Below are 21,682 nucleotides of genomic sequence, written 5' to 3'. Positions count from 1 at the left end.
ACACAATTTTTCTAGCGCCAACTCAACTTCCATTATATTTCAGTGCGATAGGTGGCAGTAACATAATTCTGTCATCTTTGCTTCCCAAACCAAAAAATAAGAAAATCATTGTTGCCGACTGCACAGCCAGAGATGCTTTGGAGGAGATGGGAAACTTCATAGGAATAGTATTAGCGCACATTGTGTACGTTGCAAATGCTAAGGGAATGGGCCGTGGAGTGCATTCTTGGCGATTCTGGGACGAGGAGAGCTCTTCTTCAAGGAGTGAATGGGAGTCAATTGGACGTTAGCTCAAAAACCCAACATTAGCATTAATTTCGTCAACAAGAAGTACAACATTACAAATCTTTTCCGCGATGTGAGATAATGAACTTGCTATATATAATATTATATAGCTTTAAAATCGGGACATTTCTCCACTCATACCCTGACTTTGAGAAGGGATTGCATGATGATTAACTTTCCATTCATTGCCCAATGGGATTCCTATCTCCTCCTTTCTGTTATATATTTGGCGCAGCTATTTCGACTGCCAAGATGGGAAAGATGCACTCCAGGAAGGTGGAGAGCCTTCGTGCCCAAACCCATGCATTGTGATAAATGTAAATTATTTGGTCATGTGTATGTAGACTGGAGGAGTATTACATGCCAGCTGAAACTCAATTCTGCAATTGTTGTGGTGAACATGCACCCGAAATTCTGAAGTGTACTGTTAAGGTGAAGGAGACGGCGGTGGTCAGAATAAGGGCTGTCCAGAACGTCTCCTGTCAGGAGGCATTGAGAAGAGTGGAAGAAAGGCGTGAAGTTGAAGAGGTAATGGTGGTAGGAGTAGAGACACCAGATGATGTTCCTTGTCAACAGAGGGATCCTGACATGTTGTATGTTAAGAAGGTGGACTTTGTAGCATTTATTACTTTGGTTAACAACTGCACCGCGCAAACTGAGAGGAAATCTGAGGAAATAGGCATCATTGTGACTGCGGCTGAGCGTTTTTTGGGATTCAGGAACCTTTCTGAAGAGGCATTACAAACAATCCTGTCAATGAATGCTCTGTCCTCACAGGCACCTGAGCCTGTGTAGGAATGTGATTTGAACGTGACTGAAGGAGTTGAATAGTTTTGCAATGGAATATATTATTTTTGTTTTGTTTCAATACCCCGTACAGTAGGTGGCGGCAATACACCAATAAGTCTAGTCTGCCATAAAACTTTAAAGAAGAAGAAGACGGACCACGGATAGAACAAAGAGATGCACTCCCCGGACGCTGATATGGAGCGTGAATATAATGGCGGGGGAATCAAGGACAATTTGGATATTGTCCAAAAGTATAGAAAACGGAGAAAAGTAGCATACAGTGATGAGACTGTCCCTTCTTATCTTGTAAGAGTACATTTTGTTAATGAGGAGCAGCTGATTGGATTACCAATTTTGAAGAAACCATTTGATTTAATCCAAACTGGTGGGGAGAGTGCTGGGTAAAGTGAATGGTGTGAGGATCACGAGAGGCGGGCTTGTTTACATTTTTTTGTTCTTCTGAGGATCAGAAGGAGCGTGTGTTGCGTCTCATCCGATTTAGGAGTTTGATGTGTCCTGTGTGTCTCTTCGGGAACAGGGCACTGTCTGGAGTTTCATGGGGAGTAGATGTTGCAGAGATGACAAATATTCCTGCAGTGATTGATGCTTGTCGAAGGAATTGTGTGGAGAATTAAGAAAAAGTGAAGTCTGTTTTTTTTATATGGAGTCTCTACCAACTCAAGTACAGTTGGGGTATATAAACCACACCGTGACCAATGCAGTTTGATCATTGTAAAAATTTGGGACATGTTTCAAGTGTTTGCAGAAGGGAGAAGTTGCGATTTTAAAGTTGTGGAAAACATCATATCAAGTGTTTTAAAACCATGAAGCCACGTCTGTGGAATGCCCGACTCGGGTGAAAGAGAATGAGGTGGCCAAAGTCAGGGTTGTCCAGAGCATTTCTTATGCAGCACCTGTTAAAAGGGTTGAGGGTTCGAATGATGCTCCTGAAGAGTCCTGGATAGGCCTTCACTGAAGGCTGCAGGGGTTGCCATTCAACATCAGGACCCAGATATGTTAAAGGTTAAGAAGGTGAACTTTGTGGCCTTTATAACTATGGTGATTAATGGCACTGCCAAGGTGGAGAGAAAATCCAAGAAAATAGATATTATTGTGGATGCGGCGGACTGAAAGACTTCTTGGCGGAGGAGTTGCATGGAGTATTGTCACAAGCAGTACCTCCCTCTCAGGTCATAGAGCTTGAGAGGGGAGATTTGAAGGAAGAAGTGTACGTGTTTTGGTTTTGTCAATGTGTTTATTTTTTTTATATTTTTTTTGGGTGGATTAAGTTTTTCCTATCAAGTATGGGTTTTATTTGTACCTTGTTTAGTTTTTTTTACCCTGTCCAATTGGTGGCGGTAATGCACCTTTTGGGGTTATCGTCTGCTATACATTCCACAGAAGAAGACTGCCAAGATGGCGGGGACAGTATTGAGGTCGCTTAGCAAACTTGGACGTCCTTCAACAAAATGTATTTTAAATAGTAATATGGTCAGCCCTGGTTGCACTGTCCTGCAAAATAGGTGAGATGTTGAAATGTTGATAAATGCAATAATAATTGAACTTGTTAATGATATCCAAATAAAAATAAATAAATACTGTCACATAACCGCTACTGTAGCTAACACTAGTATTAGCAAGCTAGAAAATTTGTCCATAGGGCTTACCTGCTCACCATATAACAGCGTTTGGGTTTTTCGTTCAGACTTAACAGCCCACCCTACATCTAGATCTATGTCATGTCAAACGTGACTGTTGTATAGTTGCTGTAACGTTAAACAGCTTGAGAGTTTGGCTGCGTGTTACTGTAGTTATCTAGCCAACCGGTTAGCTTCTTGAGCTTCCTTCACCATGGAGTGGAGTTTAGTCCGTTACTTAGCCGAATCATGTGGATTTTGAGTTCACATCGGCACATTCGTGACCGGCTTGTCATCTTGCTAGCGAACTAATTAGCTAGCATAGTACCTAACAGTTTGTTAATGTGCAGAAGCAAATGAAATGCAAGCTTTCACTGTCGTCTGAAAAACATTGCATAAGGATTGGAATGTTGGCACCAAACAGTTTTGAATTCCAGGCTAGCTAGCTGTCCACCTTGACTTGTTCTAGTTAGCTAACGTTACTCAACAACAACACGTTTAGCTAACGTTAGCTACTTAGCTGAAGTTATGTGAAGTGCCATTTACATCATTGAGGTCAACAACACGTCAGTCAAACATCAATACGTGTAAGACAGTAACTTGAAACAGTTCAGGCTTTTCAAGGGGGGGACATACATTTGTGCCTTGACAATTAGGCTATGGACCCTGCCTACCCCTGCTGTGTGAAATGTGATTAGTGACCCGTCTGTTTTGGCTGACTAGAGCGTAATAATGCCCAACCCTGACCTCTGTCATCATTGCGAGGTGTTTCCTTGGCACTTGTGGTTGCTCAAGACTGAGTTGGCTTACCTCAAGAGCCTTTGTAGGTTAAACACTGGCTAACCAACATCCACACTGTGCCTTAGAAACAGTACTGATTCCCTATTGACACATCATGGTTGCTTGTTCTTTTCTTCTAGACAGAAACAATGGCAGCCAGATGTGGAGTGGACGGAGCAGTATGCCGGGGCGGTGATGTATCCCAGCGCTATCACTGAGAAATGGGTCCCCCACCATGGAATGGTATGCCCCTATGAATAGGCTAGTTATTTAGGCAGAGACCTCTATAAATATTTATATGTATGGTAGTTGTATTTTATTGCCTCCTATTTCATTGAACCAGATTTTGACTTAGTCAAAGTGGTTGTCAGTGGTTTCAAAACACAGCCTGTGACTGTGGCGGATGAATCAGAATGTATCCCTTTGGACTCTGGTGTTGGCAGTTGCACTTCGTCCCTCAGCTGGGGCTCAGTCACTTGGGACCCAGAGAGGGGAGAGGTCAGACTTATCTTTTACATGTCTCTGGTGCTATGCAGAATATCAGAAAGGGAAGAGGACAGGATGGATCATGTCTTCATATGTGAATTTGTCTTTACCTATTCATAAACCATGTGAAGGGATGGCGTGATTAATGGGGAACCAATTACTTGTCTTCACAATGTCTGTGCGCAAGTCACTCCCTCCTTTGGCATTGGGGGGAGGTGTATGGCAGTGTATGGAACCATTGTATGTCCTCTCTGATGTTGCACTTATCCTGGGATAGTATATGACCTAGAGACTCACTCCCCTCAGTGAGCTTGTCCAGGAGTGGGGTCAAGAAGGGGTTTTACTTGAGATGGGAGTATCTAGAGTTGACAATAGAGTTATGCCATTGGATGAGTTGGTGTTTTTGTTCTATACCGTACCAGGAAGAGACGGTTCCAGTTTGGAGTAGGAGGGCCAGACACTGGTCTGAACAATGAAAACTGTTGACACAGCAGTTGCTGTCTGCTATGTATTATAGATACCTTTCATACAAATCTTAACCTTGTGACCATTCTATGTATCTGTTGTTCGTCATGTAGGTTGAGAGGGGTGTATCTTGGCTATAAAAGATCTTTGTACTTTTGTGTTGTCACTCAACGGTTCATTAGAAATAGGGAATCGTTGAAAGTCAATGCTATTGCAAAGCTCTTATTATTAAAGATGTAGTTTAAGTATAACTCTGACTGGTGTGTGAAGTTTGTTTCTCCTCATTTGGTAATACAGAAATTAACCACCACATGACTTGATCACTTTATTATAGATTTAGAATCATTCCACATCATACGCTGTGACTTTATCATAGTCATTCTACATATAGCTTTATCTCGACTCATATGCATGAATTCCAAACCAACTAGCCCCTCTGCAGCCTCCCACTTATTTCCATCTGCAAATCCCTGATGAAGGCCAAGAGCTGAAACGCATTGGTTTTACTTTTAACAATAAAGAAGCTTTCTTATCAACTTCCACTGTCCTCCAAGAGTTGCTGACTCTCCTCTCAACCACTCTTTCTCTCCACAGATAAAGATGCTCCTATGGAGAAGAAGGTGTCTAACCTGACCATTAACTTTGGGCCCCAGCACCCCGCTGCCCACGGCGTGCTGCGTCTGGTGCTGGAGCTCAGCGGGGAGTCGGTGAAGAAGTGTGATCCCCATGTGGGGCTGTGGCACAGAGAAACTCATCGAGTACAAGACCTACCTGCAGGTACGTAGCTGCTACCCTGTTGTAGCACACCCAGAGACGGTAAGGTATGCGCAGCGGATATGAAAATTGGCTGAAAGTAACTTGCATCAGTGTCCTGGCTTGTAATGTACATGATGCATGTTTAGACTCTTCTGTATCAGGCATGTTTTTATCCTGTTAGGGCTAGGGGGCAGTATTGACACGGCTGGATAAAAAAACGTACCCGATTTAATCTGGTTACTACTCCTGCCCAGTAACTAGAATATGCATATAATTATTGGCTTTGGATAGAAAACACCCTAAAGTTTCTAAAACTGTTTGAATGGTGTCTGTGAGTATAACAGAACTCATATGGCAGGCAAAAACCTGAGAAGATTTCATGCAGGAAGTGGCCTGTCTGACAAGGTGTCGTTCTTCTTGTCTCTGTTTATTGAAGAGTGAGGATCTTAGCTGTAACGTGACACTTCCTACGGCTCCAATAGGCTCTCAGAGCCCGGGAAAAAGCTGAATCGTGGCTTTGCAGACTCTGGTTGAAAAAAAGTAGCGCGTTTGGATAGTGGCTGGTTACAGTACTGTGAGACTCAGGCGCGTGCCCGTGTCGACCGAATGCTTTGTTTTCTTTCCTCTGTTTACCTAAATGCAGATTCCCGGTCGGAATATTATCGCTTTTTTACGAGAAAAATGGCATAAAAATGGATTTTAAACAGCGGTTGACATGCTTCGAAGTACGGTAATGGAATATTTAGAATTTTTTTGTCACGAATTGCGCCATGCTCGTGACCCTTATTTACACTTGGGATAGTGTCTTGAACGCACGAACAAAACGCCGCTATTTGGATATAACGATGGATTATTTTGGACCAAACCAACATTTGTTATTGAAGTAGCAGTCCTGGGAGTGCATTCTGACGAAGACAACAAAGGTAATCAAACTTTTGTAATAGTAAATCGGAGTTTGGTCAGGGCTAAACTTGGTGGGTGTCTAAATGGCTAGCCGTGATGGCTGGGCTATCTACTCAAAATATTGCAAAATGTGCTTTCACCGAAAAGCTATTTTAAAATCGGACATATCGAGTGCATAGAGGAGTTCTGTATCTATAATTTTTAAAATAATTGTTATGTTTTTTGTGAACGTTTATCGTGAGTAATTTAGTAAATTCACCGGAGGTTTGCGGGGGGTATGCTAGTTCTGAACGTCACATGCTAATGTAAAAAGCTGGTTTTTGATATAAATATGAACTTGATTGAACAAAACATGCATGTATTGTATAACATAATGTCCTAGGTGTGTCATCTGATGAAGATCATCAAAGGTTAGTGCTGCATTTAGCTGTCTTCTGTGTTTTTGTGACATTATATGCTAGCTTGAAAAATGGGTGTCTGATTATTTCTGGCTGTGTACTCTGCTGACATAATCTAATGTTTTGCTTTCGTTGTAAAGCCTTTTTGAAATCGGACAGTGTGGTTAGATTAACGAGAGTCTTGTCTTTAAAATGGTGTAAAATAGTCATATGTTTGAGAAATTGAAGTAATAGCATTTCTAAGGTATTTGAAAATCGCGCCATGGGATTACACTGGCTGTTGCGTAGGTGGGACGATTTCGTCCCGCCTAGCCCAGAGAGGTTAATGGATGAATTGCATTGACGTGTGTGTGTGGTGGTGTGTGTGTGTGTGTGTGTGTGTGTGGTGTGTGTGTGTGGGGCGCGCTCTTTAGGCGCTGCCCTACTTTGACAGGCTGGACTAAGTGTCCATGATGTGTAACGAGCAGGCCTACTCTCTGGCTGTGGAGAAGCTGCTCAACATCCAGGCCCCGCACCGTGGATCAGAGGTGAGGCTAAGTGCTGCTAGATGACCATGCCAGAAAGGACAAACATACCAGGATCTCAGGTACTGGGGTGTATTCATTAGTGCACACCGTTGCAAAATGTTTTGCAACATAAAAAGGGTTTCCTATTTCAGACGGTTTGCTGCTATTTGGTTTCGAGTGAATATGTCCCTAATAAGCAAGCCAAGTATATAAGCTTTTTGCCCTTAATTTAGGCTTAGAGATAAGGGTACATTTTGAATCAGGGATGAACATTTGTGGTTAGACAAGTGCTGCACCTTCCTCCTTTACCAGCACAACAGTAACAAGCGTGAGAAGCATAACCTTGTAAAATAATCTGGACCAATTTGCCATTTTATACAAGGTCACTAGGGGGCAGTAGTTTGCAGTCAACATGGATATACAGAGGGAATGTGGCCTGTTATGGAATGCAATCTTCACACAGGCAGAAGAGGGACAGCAGTAGTGAAGTAAGTATGCATTTTCAGTGTGTTTTTCTGTGTTGTAGTTCTTTTCGGAGAGCTGACTCGCATCATGAACCACATCATGGTCATCACCACACACGCCCTGGACATCGGAGCCATGACCCCTTTCTTCTGGATGTTTGAGGAGAGAGAAAAGGTGAGGGCACTGGTTAGACTAGAGTAGTGTATGACCTTTCTTTGAGGTGATAGGGTGCAGGTTGTCATTGTTAATAAGAATTTGTTATTAATTGACTTGTGTACATACAGGTTTGCTGTAGAAGCCATTTTGAGCTCATTCACAGGTAGTTTTTTTAAAGGATATTCCTTCTTGTCTCTATCCTTCTCCTAGATGTTTGAATTCTATGAGCGTGTCTCAGGGGCCAGGATGCATGCAGACTATGTCAGACCTGGAGGAGTACACCAGGTGAGGGCTCCCCTAGGTCCAAATCCAGGATCAGCATCCTCTCCCCCAATCCTAACCTTAACCGTAATGCAAAACTGACCCAAGATCTGCATCTAGGGGCAACTTCACTCTACAGCTATGGATTCAATGTATGTGATGTAATGGTGGCTATAAAACTAAGATTGTGTTATCTGTTTGTTCCAGGACATGCCACTGGGGCTAATGGACGACATCTACGAGTGGTGCAAGAACTTCTCCATCAGAATAGACGAGGTGGAGGAGATGTTGACCAACAACCGTATCTGGAAGAACTGAACTGTGGACATTGGGGTTGTGTCTGCTGAGGACACACTCATATGGCTTTAGGTGAGATATGTATGTATGTATGTATGTATGTATGTATGTATGTATGTATGTATGTATGTATGTATGTATGTATGTATGTATGTATGTATGTATGTATGTATGTATGTGTGTGTGTGTGTGTGTGTGTGTGTGTGTGTGTGTGTATGTGTGTGTGTGTGTCTATCTCTCTCACTCACTCTACCGTTCAAAAGTTTGGGGTCACTTAGAAATGTCCTTGTTTTTGAATGAAAAGCAAATTTTTTGTCCATTAAAATAACATCAAATTGATCAGAAATACTGTGTAGATATTGTTGTAATGACTATTGTAGCTGTAAACGGCTGATTTTTTTTTTTTTATGGAATATCTACATAGGTGTACAGAGGCCCGTTATCAGCAGCCGGCACGTTGTGTTAGCTAATCCAAGTTTATCATTTTAAAAGGCTAATTGACCATTAGCCTTTTAGCCTCCCGGCTACGCCCAACGTCATCCTAATAAGGAAAACAAGGAAAGGGAGAATTCGGCAGACAGAGTGGGAGGGTGAAAAATGTTGTGCTGATTTTAAAGAAGCAATAGTTTGAGAAACAGACGCCTTACAAGTCCTCAACTGGTAGCTTCATTAAATAGTACACGCAAAACACCAGTCTCAATATCAACAGTGAAGAGGTGACTCTGGGATGCTGGCCTTCTAGGCAGAGTTGCAAAGAAAAAGCCATATCTGACTGGCCAATAAAATAAAAGATGAAGATGGGCAAAAGAACACAGACACTGGACAGAGGAACTCTGCCTAGAAGGCCAGCATCCCGGAGTCGCCTCTTCACTGTTGACGTTGAGACTGGTGTTTTGTGGGTACTATTTAATGAAGCTGCCTTCTTGGCAGGGGCTAATGGAAAACAAGAACATTTCTAAGTGACCCCCAAACTTTTGAATGGTAGTGTGTGTGTATGTGCACTCTTACTCTCAAACAGTTGAAAACCTAATGACATCTGTGACTAACTCTGCTTGTCTGTCAGTGGTGTGATGCTGAGGGATTCAGGCATCAAGTGAGACCTGAGGAAGTCTCAGCCCTATGACGAGGTGGAGTTTGACATCCCCATTGGCAGCCAGGGAGACTGCTATGACAGGTGAGAAGAACTCCTATTATCCTCTATTTGTCAGCCTCTTATTTTAACCCGGTAAGTTGACTGAACACATTCTCATTTACAGCAACGACCTGGGGAATAGTTACAGGGGAGAGGGGTGAATGAGCCAATTCTAAGCTGGGGATGATTAGGTGACAGTGATAGTATGAGAGCTAGATTGGAAATTTAGCTAGGACACCAGGGTTAACACCCCTACTCTTACGATAAGTGCCATGGGATCTTTAGTGACCACAGAGAGTCAGGACACCCATTTAACATCTCATCTGAAAGACAGCACCCTACACAGGGCAATGTCCCCAATCACTGCCCTTGGGCATTGGGATATTTTTTTAGACCAGAAGAAAGAGTGCCTCCTACTGGCCCTCTAACACCACTTCCAGCAGCATCTGGACTCCCATCCAGGGACCAACCCCTGCTTAGCTTCAGAAGCTAGCCAGCAGTAGGATGCAGGGTGGTATGCCTTTGCAGACATGAGTGTCTGGTTTCAATTTTTTTGTGCTGCCTGACCCAGACCACATACAGTACCAGTCAAAAGTTTGGACACACCTACTTATTCCAGGGTTTTTCTTTATGTTTTACTATTTTCTACATTATAGAATAGTAGTGACTATGAAATAACACGTGGAATCATGTAGTAACCAAAAAACTGTTAAACAAATCTAAATATATTTTAAATTTGAGATTCTTCGAAGTAGCCACCATTTGCCTTGATGACAGCTTTGCACACTCTTGGCATTCTCTCAACCAGCTTCATGAGGTTGGCACTGAAATGCATTTCAATTTACAGTGTGCCTTGTTAATTTGTGGAATTTCTTTCCTTAATGCGTTTGAGCCAATCAGTTGTGTTGTGACAATGTATGGGTGGTATACAGAAGATTTGGTAAAATACCAAGTCCATATTATGGCACGAACAGCTCAAATAAGCAAAGCGAAACAACAGTCCATTATTACTTTAAGACATGAAGGTCAGTCAATCTGGAAAATTTCAAGAACTTTTAACGTTTCTTCAAGTGCAGTTGCAAAAACCATCAAGCGCTATGATGAAACTGGCTCTCATGAGGACCGCCACAGGAAATGAAGACCCAGAGTTACCTCTAAGTTCATTAGAGTTAACTGCACCTCGATTGCATACCAAATAAATGCTTCAGAGTTCAAGTAACAGACACATCTCAACATCAACTGTTCAGAGGAGACTGTGTGACTCAGGCCTTCATGGTCAAAATTGCTGTAAAGAAACCACTACTAAAGGACACAATAAGAAGAGACTTGCTTGGGCCAAGAAACACGAGTAATGGCCATTAGACTGGTGGAAATCTGTCCTTTGGTCTGATGAGTCCAAATTTGAGATTTTTGGTTCCAACCGCCTTGTCTTTGTGAGACGCAGAGTCGGTGAACGGATGATCTCCACATGTCTGGCTCCCACTGTGAAGCATGGAGGAGATGGTGTGGGGGTGCTTTGCTGGTGACACTGATTTAAAAATATATATATATTGAATTCAAGGCACACTTAATCAGCATGGCTACCACAGCATTCTGCAGCGATACGCCATCCCATCTGGTTTGCGCTTAGTGGGACTATGACCCAAAACACACCTCCAGTCTGTGTAAGGGCTATTTGACCAAGAAGGAGAGTGATGGAGTACTGCATCAGATGACCTGGCCGCCACAATCACCCCACCTCAACCCAATTGAGATGATTTGGGTTGAGTTGGACTGCAGAGTGAAGGAAAAGCAGCCAACAAGTTCTCAGCATATGTGGGAACTCCTTCAAGACTGTTGGAATAGCATTCCAGGTGAAGCTGGTGGAGATAGTGTGCAAAGCTGTCAAGGCAAAAGTTGTCTACTTTGAAGAATATAAAATATATTTTGATTTGTTTAACACATTTTTTGGTTACTTGAGCGGGGCCAAGGTGGCCCCGCTCAAGAGATCTGAGATGGTGAGACTCAATTAATGGCTGGAATTTTATTTGGAATAAAAATGCATTGGATTTAAATCGCCTTTTGAAAAACCCAAGGAAACTGCAGCAAAAAATGTTTTATTTTAGGACATTTAGATCATCCTCAGACTATATCCTCTTTTACTCTATAGTCAAACTCAATAAGCCCTGATTTCTATGTGCACGGTGGAGTGTTGCACATTGAGTCTATTATATAAGCATTAATGTCAGTTGTAATGGTGGTTTAATTATGTTCCATGTTAGATGTCCATGGAGTCTCTGATCCATCACTTTAAGCTGTACACAGAGGGTTACCAGGTGCCCCCCGGATCTACATATACGGCAGTAGAAGCACCCAAGGTAAGCCCTCCCTTCCTCAGACAAACATGGATATAACGGATTTGAGACGCTCTCTGTATTTCACCTATCCTCAAATACTGAGGCTATTTGGTAAGTGCAGTTTACCATTACTAATGGTGAGATTCTCCTTCACCTGGTCCATTTTGTAGGTCATAGGATGCCTATAGATCAAACACAATATCATGTCCTTTATTGCAGATATTACATGTATTTGATAGCCAGGGACAATGTACCAGATCTAACCAGCCGGCTAATTCTAATCTGTAGTCCCTGTGTAGGTAGATGAAGACATTGAATGTAATGTGCTATAGGTGGGGCTGTTGTGTAATGCGATCTCCTGTCTCGTTCAGGGAGAGTTTGGTGTGTATCTCATGTCTGACGGCTCCAGCAGGCCCTACCGCTGCAAAATCAAAGCTCCAGGATTCGCTCATCTGTTATGGGGAGTTTAAACTACACATGCACACTCACACACTCACACAGACAGAATTCACACCCCGCATTGTTCAATGTAGTTATTAATTATTCAAAGTGTTAAACTACTTCCTCAAGACTACTTATAGTTCATTCCCCTTAGAGTCGATGTCCCTGCCCCGCTAACATCGAATTAGCATAATTTAACAAATCCCTGTTAAATTCTGTCTAAAGTAGAGATCTGTTTTTGCAAGAGTTGCGTCTTAATCCACCGTGTCGGCCTTCCGCAACTGCGGTGGAAGGTGGCAAAGCAACATCAAGGTTTGTCAGACCATGAGACAGGACCGATTTTCGGGATATCACGAAATTGTCTGAACGTTTTGGCCTAGAAAACTATTATGACCCCTCTATGGAAAGATGAGACTCACGAACACAATGGTGTTCTCAGTTTTGCTCTACAACCCCCTCCCCAAGCGTCTTGGGACTAGTCTGAAGTCGGTACAGATGATCTGTCAACTTCTGTCCTTTGCGTTTAGGCTACATACTAATTTGTGGAAAGATGAGACTTTCCCCAACATGTACATGTCTATTGTTTTGCTCTAGGACACCCACAGGCCTAACAAGAATTGTCTGAAGGTCCCCCAGTACCAGTTTTAAAAAATGGAGGCTGTTTAGTGTAAAAAATAAGGGGTTAAACATGTGTATGTATGTGTGTGTTCTTTCTTATATAAAGTATATCTCTCAGATATAGGACAGACACTTCATAACAAACTTCCTTTAGCCCCCCCCCCCCCCAAAAAAAATCTATCTGTTGTTCCATGTAGTGAATTTGTTATTCTATGTGTTTATATGGGCTAAAGGCAGTAAGGCCAAATCCATATTTTTCATCTAATATTTTTTTTAAATATTTTCTTTTGATACTTAAAGGGGTCTTAAAACTAAAATAGCAAAATGATCCTTGGTGTGACCTTCTAAAACAATTCCATATAGCTTAGTAGAACCCCCCCCCCCCCCCCCCCCCCCCCCGCTTAGACAGTAATGGGTTGATAGTTGGATTGTAGTTGGTTAATAGTTTTGTGATGTCTTCCCCAGGCTGCCCTGGATATGATGGCTAAAGGACACATGCTGGCTGACATGGTGGCCATTATTGGTAAGACATGTTTCTACTGGGTGGTGTTCAGTAGAACACACCGCAGCAAAATGTGTTGCAATGGAAAAACAAAATCTGTTATATAGGACAAGTACATGTTCTGTTTCCACAAAAAGTATCCTTGCTGAACATGACCCTTACATTATCAGTATACTTATAACTCATACAGCATTTCTATTTGTGTAATTCCTGTTCAAAATATTTATGGTTAATGTATGGTTGAGGTTTTACAAATGATTGTATTGTTTTTCCTCTTGTGACAGGAACTCAGGACATTGTGTTTGGAGAAGTTGACCGTTAAGTTAAAACAAAAGACTGTTGTGTTGATAACAATGGTTCCACTCTGAAGAGGATTTCTCCCCTCTCGGTCTTCACAATCTGTCTGTCTCAGATGAAGGCTCTGTCTGTAGCCTCACATAGTGTATTATTTATATGATCTGTAGTGACAAACTCGTAATCATCATTGTGCGACGCATCAATGATAAACCTCATAACTATTTTTACTGATCTGTCAAATGGTGCGATTTTCTCATGGTTAGTCTCTTGAAATAAAAATATACTGTAAGCACTTCAGAATATTTCTGTGTGATATTTTTTTTTCGAAATGCCCTATTGCACAAAACTAAATGGACTGAGCTCGACCACAACTTCCCCCCCTGCTTTACCCTGGCTTTATTTGCAACACTACGTCATCACCTCAAACCACTAACACTTCAGCCCTGCTCAACCTACATACTTTTTACTGACTGAGAAGTCAGACGTCCAGCAAAAAGCATCTTGCTGCCTACTATTGCTGTGTCCTTTTGTATACCTGTTGCTGTGATGGGAGGCAGATTCCCAGTTCTTTCAGCTCTTCCTCTGTGGATGAGCTTTGGCAGTGCTAGTGAGTATGGAGTTTGATACTATAACCGCTGATTGGTGTTGACCTTGGCTATGAAAATGTATGTCTGTGGGATTAACATGATGAGAAATTAGCAAAACAGTTTCTGTTTAGTGTAATTGCAACTACATGTAGTCCCCCACTGGACTAAATATTTGTAAATGGTTGAGTCCTATGGTTAAGATCAGATCTCATGGGCAAGTCCAGAGCATATGTCGGTATTCAGTAAAAATATTTGAAAATGTAATCTCTTTGGAATTCATTGAACTTTTATTTGGTAATATGAATTATTGACATTTTTTTGTTCATAGAAACACTGTAACGACATGTTTCAATAGTTATTGAAGTGGGTAACATGTTAATTTATCCTTCCCGAAAATTAAGTAAATCGTAGTAGAAATAGCTGTCTGTAAATGGTTTTGCTCATGATTGTTTTTAACCTGGTTTTATTTATAGATTTATTTTAGATCAGTGTTTGATGCAAATTGTGTATTTTTTAAAATAAGTGTAGGACAGGTAATTCTAACATTCTCTAGAGGGCAAAATCATTGTCTGATGAAAAAATAAAAGAAAATCTACGTATAGTTCAGGGCCATTTCTGTGAAAGCAGAAGCAAAGCCATCGTCACATTGGTCCTCTTTTTAACACTTGCGACAGAGGAAGAAATAGTGCTGACATTGGTATACATTATGCTATCACTAACTATCTAGCTTTATTTTGACAGGAAGTCAATGGTGAGACCACGATCTCTTTTCCAGATGAACCCACGAAACACATCAAAATATAATGAAGACATTACACAACACATTCATATACACATTAAAATACATGTTATGCACAATACACAACAAGCAGTAAAAATGTCCCCTAGCAGCTGTCTGAAATGCCCTAGAGGCACCAATTCTTTCCATTTTAAAGTGTAGTGTAGATCATTCCACATAAGGTGCAAAACAACCTAAAAGCAGATCTACCTAACTCAGTGGAGATCGAAGAGGTTTTCACACTTAGCCACCCCTGAGCCTGGGTCCGGTAACCTGTACATCTATAGCTTAACAATGGGTTAAGGTATGGTGGAAGTTTATGCAAGTGCGCAATGCACCGATCTACAAGGAAGGCCAGCCTACATTCTGATACAAAATGCAATGATGTATATGGCATGGTTCCCCAAACTCGGTTCTGGTGCCCTCCATGGGGGCACGTTTTGGTTTTTGCACCTAACACTACACAGCTGATTCAAAGCTTGATGAGTTGGTTATTTGAATCAGCTGTGTAATAATTATTTATGTCACACGGGTCACCACGTTTGTGAAGGGGAGAACATGGGCCACCTTCCAGACCCTAGGGATGGTACCAGAAATAATTGTAAGGTAAAAAAAAAAATGTGTTAAAGCTTCTGAAATCAGAGGAGCCGAAATCTGCAGCAAGAAAGGATCAAGCAAATCGGCACCATTTTTTTTTAATTTAATTTATTTTTTTATTTTTTTTACATCAATCTTGCGCAAGCCATCTAGCACATCACATCATGTTGACATGAGAAGGTTTATTTGAAGTTGACGGAACTTCCATCGAGCCAACTGGAGACTGGGAGAGGAGCAGGCAGTTTACCGGCTGACCTGGGTCGGCTAAATCACCATTTACTTAAAATAAAAAAAGCTGCTGATATTAAATGCTGATTAAAAGCATCACTTATCTAATTTTTCTCAGTAATGATGGGTCTGGCACAACTTTTTTAGGCAGGGATGGAGAGGAATTTCCTTACTTCAGTACATTAACCGTTTTCCAAAATGTAGACAGATCACCAGCAAAGTCTAAGAATTTAGAAAGTAGCTAGATTTAGCTTTCTTGATTGAGGAAGTGCATCTATTTCTCAACTGCCTGAAAAACTGCCAATCAGCTACACAGCCAGTTTTTCTAGCCTTGGCTAAGGCCTGATTTCTCATAACATCTGAAAGTTCTTTAGAGAACCAAGGATTTATCATGTTTTACTCTAAGGTGTTTAAAGGAAGTGTGTTTGTCTGCCAGAGATATACAAATAGATGAGAACAATTCCAGATCTAATTCAGGGTCAGGCATGCAGTTGATAGAGAAACATTCAGAGTAATACTTTCATGAAGGAAAAACATGTTAAATGTCTCTTCATAATTATACGAGGATCAGTGTTAATCTGTTTGTTGTCTGCAATACACGCAATAGGACAAAGATCACTGACATCATTAGTAAAGACACCACTGGACAAGTACTTGTCAGAATTAGGTCAATCAGTGAGGAGTTGCTGGATTTTCTTTTACATTAATCTGTGGTGGCTTTGTAATCAGTTGAGTCAGGTTAAAGTGAAGCCAAATATTATTTTCTGTAAATGGTCTGAGCCCAGGGTAAGCCCTGCAACAGACACATGTTTATATTGGCTTATGCCCACATCTATAACCAAAACCTAAATTCTTGGGGGGATACTGGTATTTAGTGAACATAATGTCACAAGAGTTGATTTCACATATACTGTATAGCCACTCCTATAAGATTAGAGCGTCCGCTTTGCTGACAAATTTGTGCTATGACGATGATCAAAGCCTACTTGTCAGTACAGAATGACATAAACTCAGCAAAAAAAGAAATGTCCTCTCACTGTCAACTGCATTTATTTTCAGCAAACTTAACATGTGGAAATATTTGTATGAACATAAGATTCAACAACTCAACATAAACTGAACAAGTTCCACAGACATGTGACTAACAGAAATGGAATAATGTGTCCCTGAACAATGGCGGGGTCAAAATCAAAAGTAACAGTCAGTATCTGGTGTAGCTGCATTAAGTACTGCAGTGCATCTCCTCATGGACTGCACCAGATTTGCGAGTTCTTGCTGTGAGATGTTACCCCACTCTTCCACCAAGGCACCTGCAAGTTCCTGGACTTTTATGGAGGGAATGGCCCTAGCCCTCACCCTCCGATCCAACAGGTCCCAGACGTGCTCAATGGGATTGAGATCCAGGCTCTTCGCTGGCCATGGCAGTACACTGAAAATCACGCACAGAATGAGCAGTGCTGTCTTAGACGTCTCACAGTACAGACATTGCAATTTATTGCCCTGGCCACATCTGCAGTCCTCATGCCTCCTTGCAGCACGCCTAAGGCACGTTCACGCAGATGAGCAGGGACCCTGGGCATCTTTCTTTTGGTGTTTTTCATAGTCAGTAGAAAGGCCTCTTTAGTGTCCTAAGTTTTCATAACTGTGACCTTAATTGCTGACCTTAAGCTGTTAGTGTCTTAACGACCGCTCCACAGGTGCATGTTCATTAATTGCTTATGGTTCATTGAACAAGCATGGGAAACAGTGTTTAATCCCTTTACAATAAAGATCTGTGAAGTTATTTGGATTTTTATGAATTATCTTTGAAAGAGGGTCCTGGAAAAGCAACGTTTATTAGCCAAGATCCTTTTTGACATGGTGTGGATAGGAGTACCGTAAATTCCGGACTATAAGCCGCAACTTTTTTCCCAGGCTTTGAACCTCGCGGCTTAAACAATGACGCGGCTAATATATGGATTTTTCCCACTTACATTATTTTTTTTCAAAAAAAACACATTCTGTGACGTTCTCAGTTTTTTGGCAGCATGAAGCTTTCATTAGACCAATGAAATTGCCGAACGGGTTAAGGTCAAACAACTTTTTTGTTTACTGTTTAGATTAAATCGAGCGCTCTCAAACTTCCCATCATTCTGATTACGGTAGTCATTTTGTCACCCTCATCATGGCAAAGACACGGAGAAATGCATATGATGCAGCTTTCAAGTTGAAGGCAATTGATCTGGCTGTTGGAAAAGGAAATAGAGCTGCTGCACGGGAGCTTGGTCTTAATGAGTCGATAAGACGTTGGAAACAGCAGCGTGAGGAATTGACTCAGTGCAAAAAGACAACTAAAGCTTACTGCTAATTTTTTATTTTTTGTTACAAGCCGTGTTTCGTTAAAGCCTATTTATTTTTGTTACAAGCCGTGTTTCGTTAAAGCCTATTTATTTTTGTTACAAGCCGTGTTTCGTTAAAGCCTGTGTAAAGTTAATTTGTTTCAATGTACCGGTAGGCACCTGCGGCTTATAGACATGTGCGACTTATTTATGTTCAAAATAATATTTTTTTTTAATTTCAGTGGGTGCGGTTTATATTCAGGTGCGTTTAATAGTCCGGAAATTACGGTAGATAGGTAACAGCCAAACGGGTAATGAAAGATAACCTTGAGATTTGCATGATAGACTAAGGTTACTGGCAGGGTTGGGTAGGTTACTTTCTAAATGTAATCCGTTACTAGTTACCTGTCCAAAAATTGTAATCAGTAACGTAACTTTTGTATTAACCAAACTCAGTAACGTAATCTGATTACATTCAGTCACTTTTACATTACTTTCCCTTAAGAGGCATTAGAAGAAGACAAAAATATGTTACCAATTGAACGACATCTATTGCAGGATAAATCAATGTTAGTTTACATAGCTGGCCATAGATGGATGTTCAATTTTACTTTAGATTTTTTTTTGTAGGCTTCTTCTAACGCATCGCTTTCTACTACATATAACAATACGATTAAATAATATCTTTACATTAATATATATAATTTATAAATCCCAAAATGGATGTAGCAACTACAGACTGCCCCTTTAAAGACTATGAAAAGTATACGAGTTAGAGCATGTGTCCATTAGATCCTATGGATGTTTTTTATCGGCATGTATTAGATTAAGCAATAAAAGCCCCACTTTTATTCCATAGGCTGGCACTATGCAGCCGTGGCAAGAGCACATTTTTCACTGACTGTCCACTGGTTTCAAAAACAATTATTGATAGGCAGTTTATACTTCTTGAATTCAACCATTATTGGATTCAAATACACATTTAGATTTGTGAACAGCCATCCACAACAACCACAATCCATAAGGCGCAAATAGCTAAATGAGAGAGCAGCAGTGTGATTCACATCAATGCACCATGTAGATATCAATAATAAGTGATATCCGTATCGCCGTAGACTACACCACCACTGTCATCCTTACCTCCAAGCATTTATTCAAGTTGGATAATCGTTGAATGCCAACAGTAGTCACACCATTGGAAGACATAGCTTGGACTGTTGTCTACAAAAGCCTATTCCTACTCTTTTCCCTCGATCCATCTAACACATTTGGTGTGTCGTCATAGTGGTCTCTGACTTGTGGTCAGACTCGCTCAGGTGGAACAAACTTAAACTTGTGCCTTTTTTCAATGCTGATTTGAATGTCATTGAGAAAACAGTGTCAAAGATATTTTGTTCAAACATCCTTTCTGAATTTAAAAGTAATCTTCGAAGTAATCATCTAGGTTTTCAAAAGTATCTGTAATCTGATTACAATATTTTTGCTGGTAACATAACAGATTACAGTTACTGTTTTTTTGTAACCTTTTACATGTAACGGATTACATGTAATCCGTTACTCCCAACCCTGGTTACTGGAAGTCACTTGCAATAACTGTGATATTATGTGGTCGTTTTGACCTACCTTAGTTTTATGTACAGACTAAGTCACTCTGGATAAGAGAGTTTGCTAAATGACAAATGGTGGTCAAACCTATGAGGGCCAGCCTGTAAATAGAAATTGTTGTTCTCTGTCCTCAGCGGCCCTGGGTGAGTCTCAGATCTGCTATATCCTGGACGCTATCTTGTTTCTGTACGGTATCATCCTCACCGTGCTCTACTGCAGGCTCAAGGTACTTTCAGTCCTTCTTTTTCCCAATCCCTCTCTTTCCCTGCCTCCCTAAATTCTCTTTGATCTCTTTCTTGCTATACCCACTCTCAGAGGGTGCCTCAGGGGGAGTTGTGCAAAAAAATACATTGCCAATTCACACGTGTATATTATTTCACTTGTACATGTGTGAAATAGGACAAATATAAGCACCCACCTAATTATTATTATTATTATTATTATTATTATACCCTATCGAATAGCCACGACAACTGTAACTGGCATTTCGTGTAGATCTGAAAGATAGGTTTTTAGATCAGTCTTTATACTTATGTGCAATACAGTATGACCATGGGTATAAACAATATGATAGTAGCTCCACCTTGTGTGCTGAAAGGTTAGGTGGAAATTTCACCATATTGCTTACACCTATCCTATCCTACCCATCCGATCCTCTCAGATCTAAGTGCCTAAAGTCCCTGAGGCTAGGGGGTTGTTTCAGTTTCCTCTTTCTGTCTCTACCAAGTTCTTACCCCATCTATCTCTCAACACTCAGTTTTTCCCACAGATGGTTCCGGTGACTGGGGCTGGGACAGAAAAGCCAGCGGTGAGAAACGCACTGTAACATGAGCTACATCCAACTCCATTAAACAAGACCCCATGACACCCAGATACATAGAAACTAGACCCTGCAGTTGGCTGGGGGTAAAATCGATGTAACGTGATATATGCAATCCATTTATTTAGTCCTGTATAACGCAGACAGACACATCTACTGCCCTACAGCTTTACAGTGGGTTGGGGGCAGAGGGGGATTTCCAGGCTAACATTTAACATTAAACCAAATAGCTAATCTCTCACACACTCCCTAAAAAAAACACATGCACAGTCCGAGTCTCTCTCTCTCTCTCTCTCTCTCTCTCTCTCTCTCTCTCTCTCTCTCTCTCTCTCTCTCTCTCTTGTGTTTTTTTCCTAATTGATTTCCTCTTTTACTCTGACACAGAAAACGGAGGAGGGTATCTATACGGTAAGTTGATGATGGTGATGATGGTGAAGGTTATCTTAGTCAATATGTGGAGTTTAAATTGTAGGGCCTTGCTTCATGATATATTCACTCTCTCTTTCTCTCCCTGTCTCTATCTCAGGGTCTGACCCCTCACACTGCGGATACCTATGAGACCATCGGTCAGAAGAAAAGATTGAAGTAGCAGAGGGGGAAGAGTTGAAGAAGTCATCTGTCAAATCACTTTTGTCTCCAAGAATTTCCCAGGCCTCTTATGTGTTTTTGTTAACATAGCTTTTGACGTTTTGAGAGAAAATGTATCCATTTTTGAACATTTACTTGCGTATGCGTGAACCTCCTTTGTATGTGTCGTAAGAGAGAGGAATGTGAGAAGATTAAAGGGGAAGTTGAGCTGTGGGTAAAAATGCATCACTTTTGACAGTGTATGTCTTCTTTGTATGCTACTTATACTAAAGTTCCTTAGATTTAGCTTGAGATTGATGTTTTTGGTATTTTCAAATATGTTTCTATTTTCCGCTTTTTAACTCCTGAGATTTGTGTTCTGGGTGTACTTTATGTATTTTCAAAGCTTCTATGGCGCTTTTATAATACATTCTAATAAAATATCAAAATGATGGGTCTGTGGTACCTTGCACTTCTTTATTCACAGTTTCTCATAGCTATTTCAGAGGTTGATTTCCGTTACACCAATGCCATGACAACTGATCACACACTGTCCGAGTCACATCCTGTGGGCGCTGCTAAGTTTTGTGGGTGTGTGTCTCTGCACATTCACAGAAAAACAATGGGGTGGGGGGGATTTATCTGGATAGCCTAATGCAATGTCTGATGGAG

The 21,682-nt window shown here is 41.1% G+C and overlaps 1 protein-coding gene and 1 pseudogene across 3 annotated transcripts; both read left to right on the top strand.

Annotated features, from left to right (window-relative positions):
* Positions 1-442: 442 nt before the first annotated feature.
* On the top strand, positions 443-12,875 carry LOC106577664 (NADH dehydrogenase [ubiquinone] iron-sulfur protein 2, mitochondrial-like; annotated as a pseudogene). The gene is made up of 10 exons (XR_014381404.1): positions 443-2,597; positions 3,632-3,734; positions 5,037-5,219; positions 6,913-7,036; positions 7,532-7,644; positions 7,837-7,911; positions 8,095-8,256; positions 9,248-9,358; positions 11,578-11,673; positions 12,024-12,875. The product of XR_014381404.1 is annotated as an NADH dehydrogenase [ubiquinone] iron-sulfur protein 2, mitochondrial-like (transcript).
* Positions 12,876-13,906: 1,031 nt separating this feature from the next.
* Positions 13,907-21,462, top strand: LOC106577663 (high affinity immunoglobulin epsilon receptor subunit gamma). 2 transcript variants are annotated; one of them, XM_014155980.3, is made up of 5 exons: positions 13,907-14,117; positions 19,758-19,849; positions 20,393-20,431; positions 20,828-20,851; positions 20,970-21,462. In XM_014155980.3, the coding sequence occupies exons 1-5, from the start codon at positions 14,057-14,059 to the stop codon at positions 21,030-21,032; spliced, it is 279 nt and encodes a 92-aa protein (XP_014011455.1). In that variant the 5' UTR covers positions 13,907-14,056; the 3' UTR covers positions 21,033-21,462. The 2 variants fall into 2 exon arrangements, with proteins under 2 accessions (XP_014011455.1, XP_014011454.1); XM_014155979.3 differs by having other exon boundaries at positions 20,381-20,431.
* Positions 21,463-21,682: the final 220 nt, after the last annotated feature.

Source organism: Salmo salar, chromosome 18 (assembly GCF_965601325.2).
Source record: "Salmo salar chromosome 18, fSalSal1, whole genome shotgun sequence".
Taxonomy (NCBI): domain Eukaryota; kingdom Metazoa; phylum Chordata; class Actinopteri; order Salmoniformes; family Salmonidae; genus Salmo; species Salmo salar.
This window is presented reverse-complemented; position numbering and strand designations above follow the sequence as displayed.

Coding starts and splice junctions, on each gene's coding strand:
- LOC106577663 (XM_014155979.3), top strand. CDS start 14,057: ATGGGAGGCAGATTCCCAGTTCTTTCAGCTCTTCCTCTGTGGATGAGC. Junction 19,850..20,380: donor TGCTCTACTGCAGGCTCAAG/GTACTTTCAGTC, acceptor CTCAACACTCAG/TTTTTCCCACAGATGGTTCC. Junction 20,432..20,827: donor CTGGGACAGAAAAGCCAGCG/GTGAGAAACGCA, acceptor ACTCTGACACAG/AAAACGGAGGAGGGTATCTA.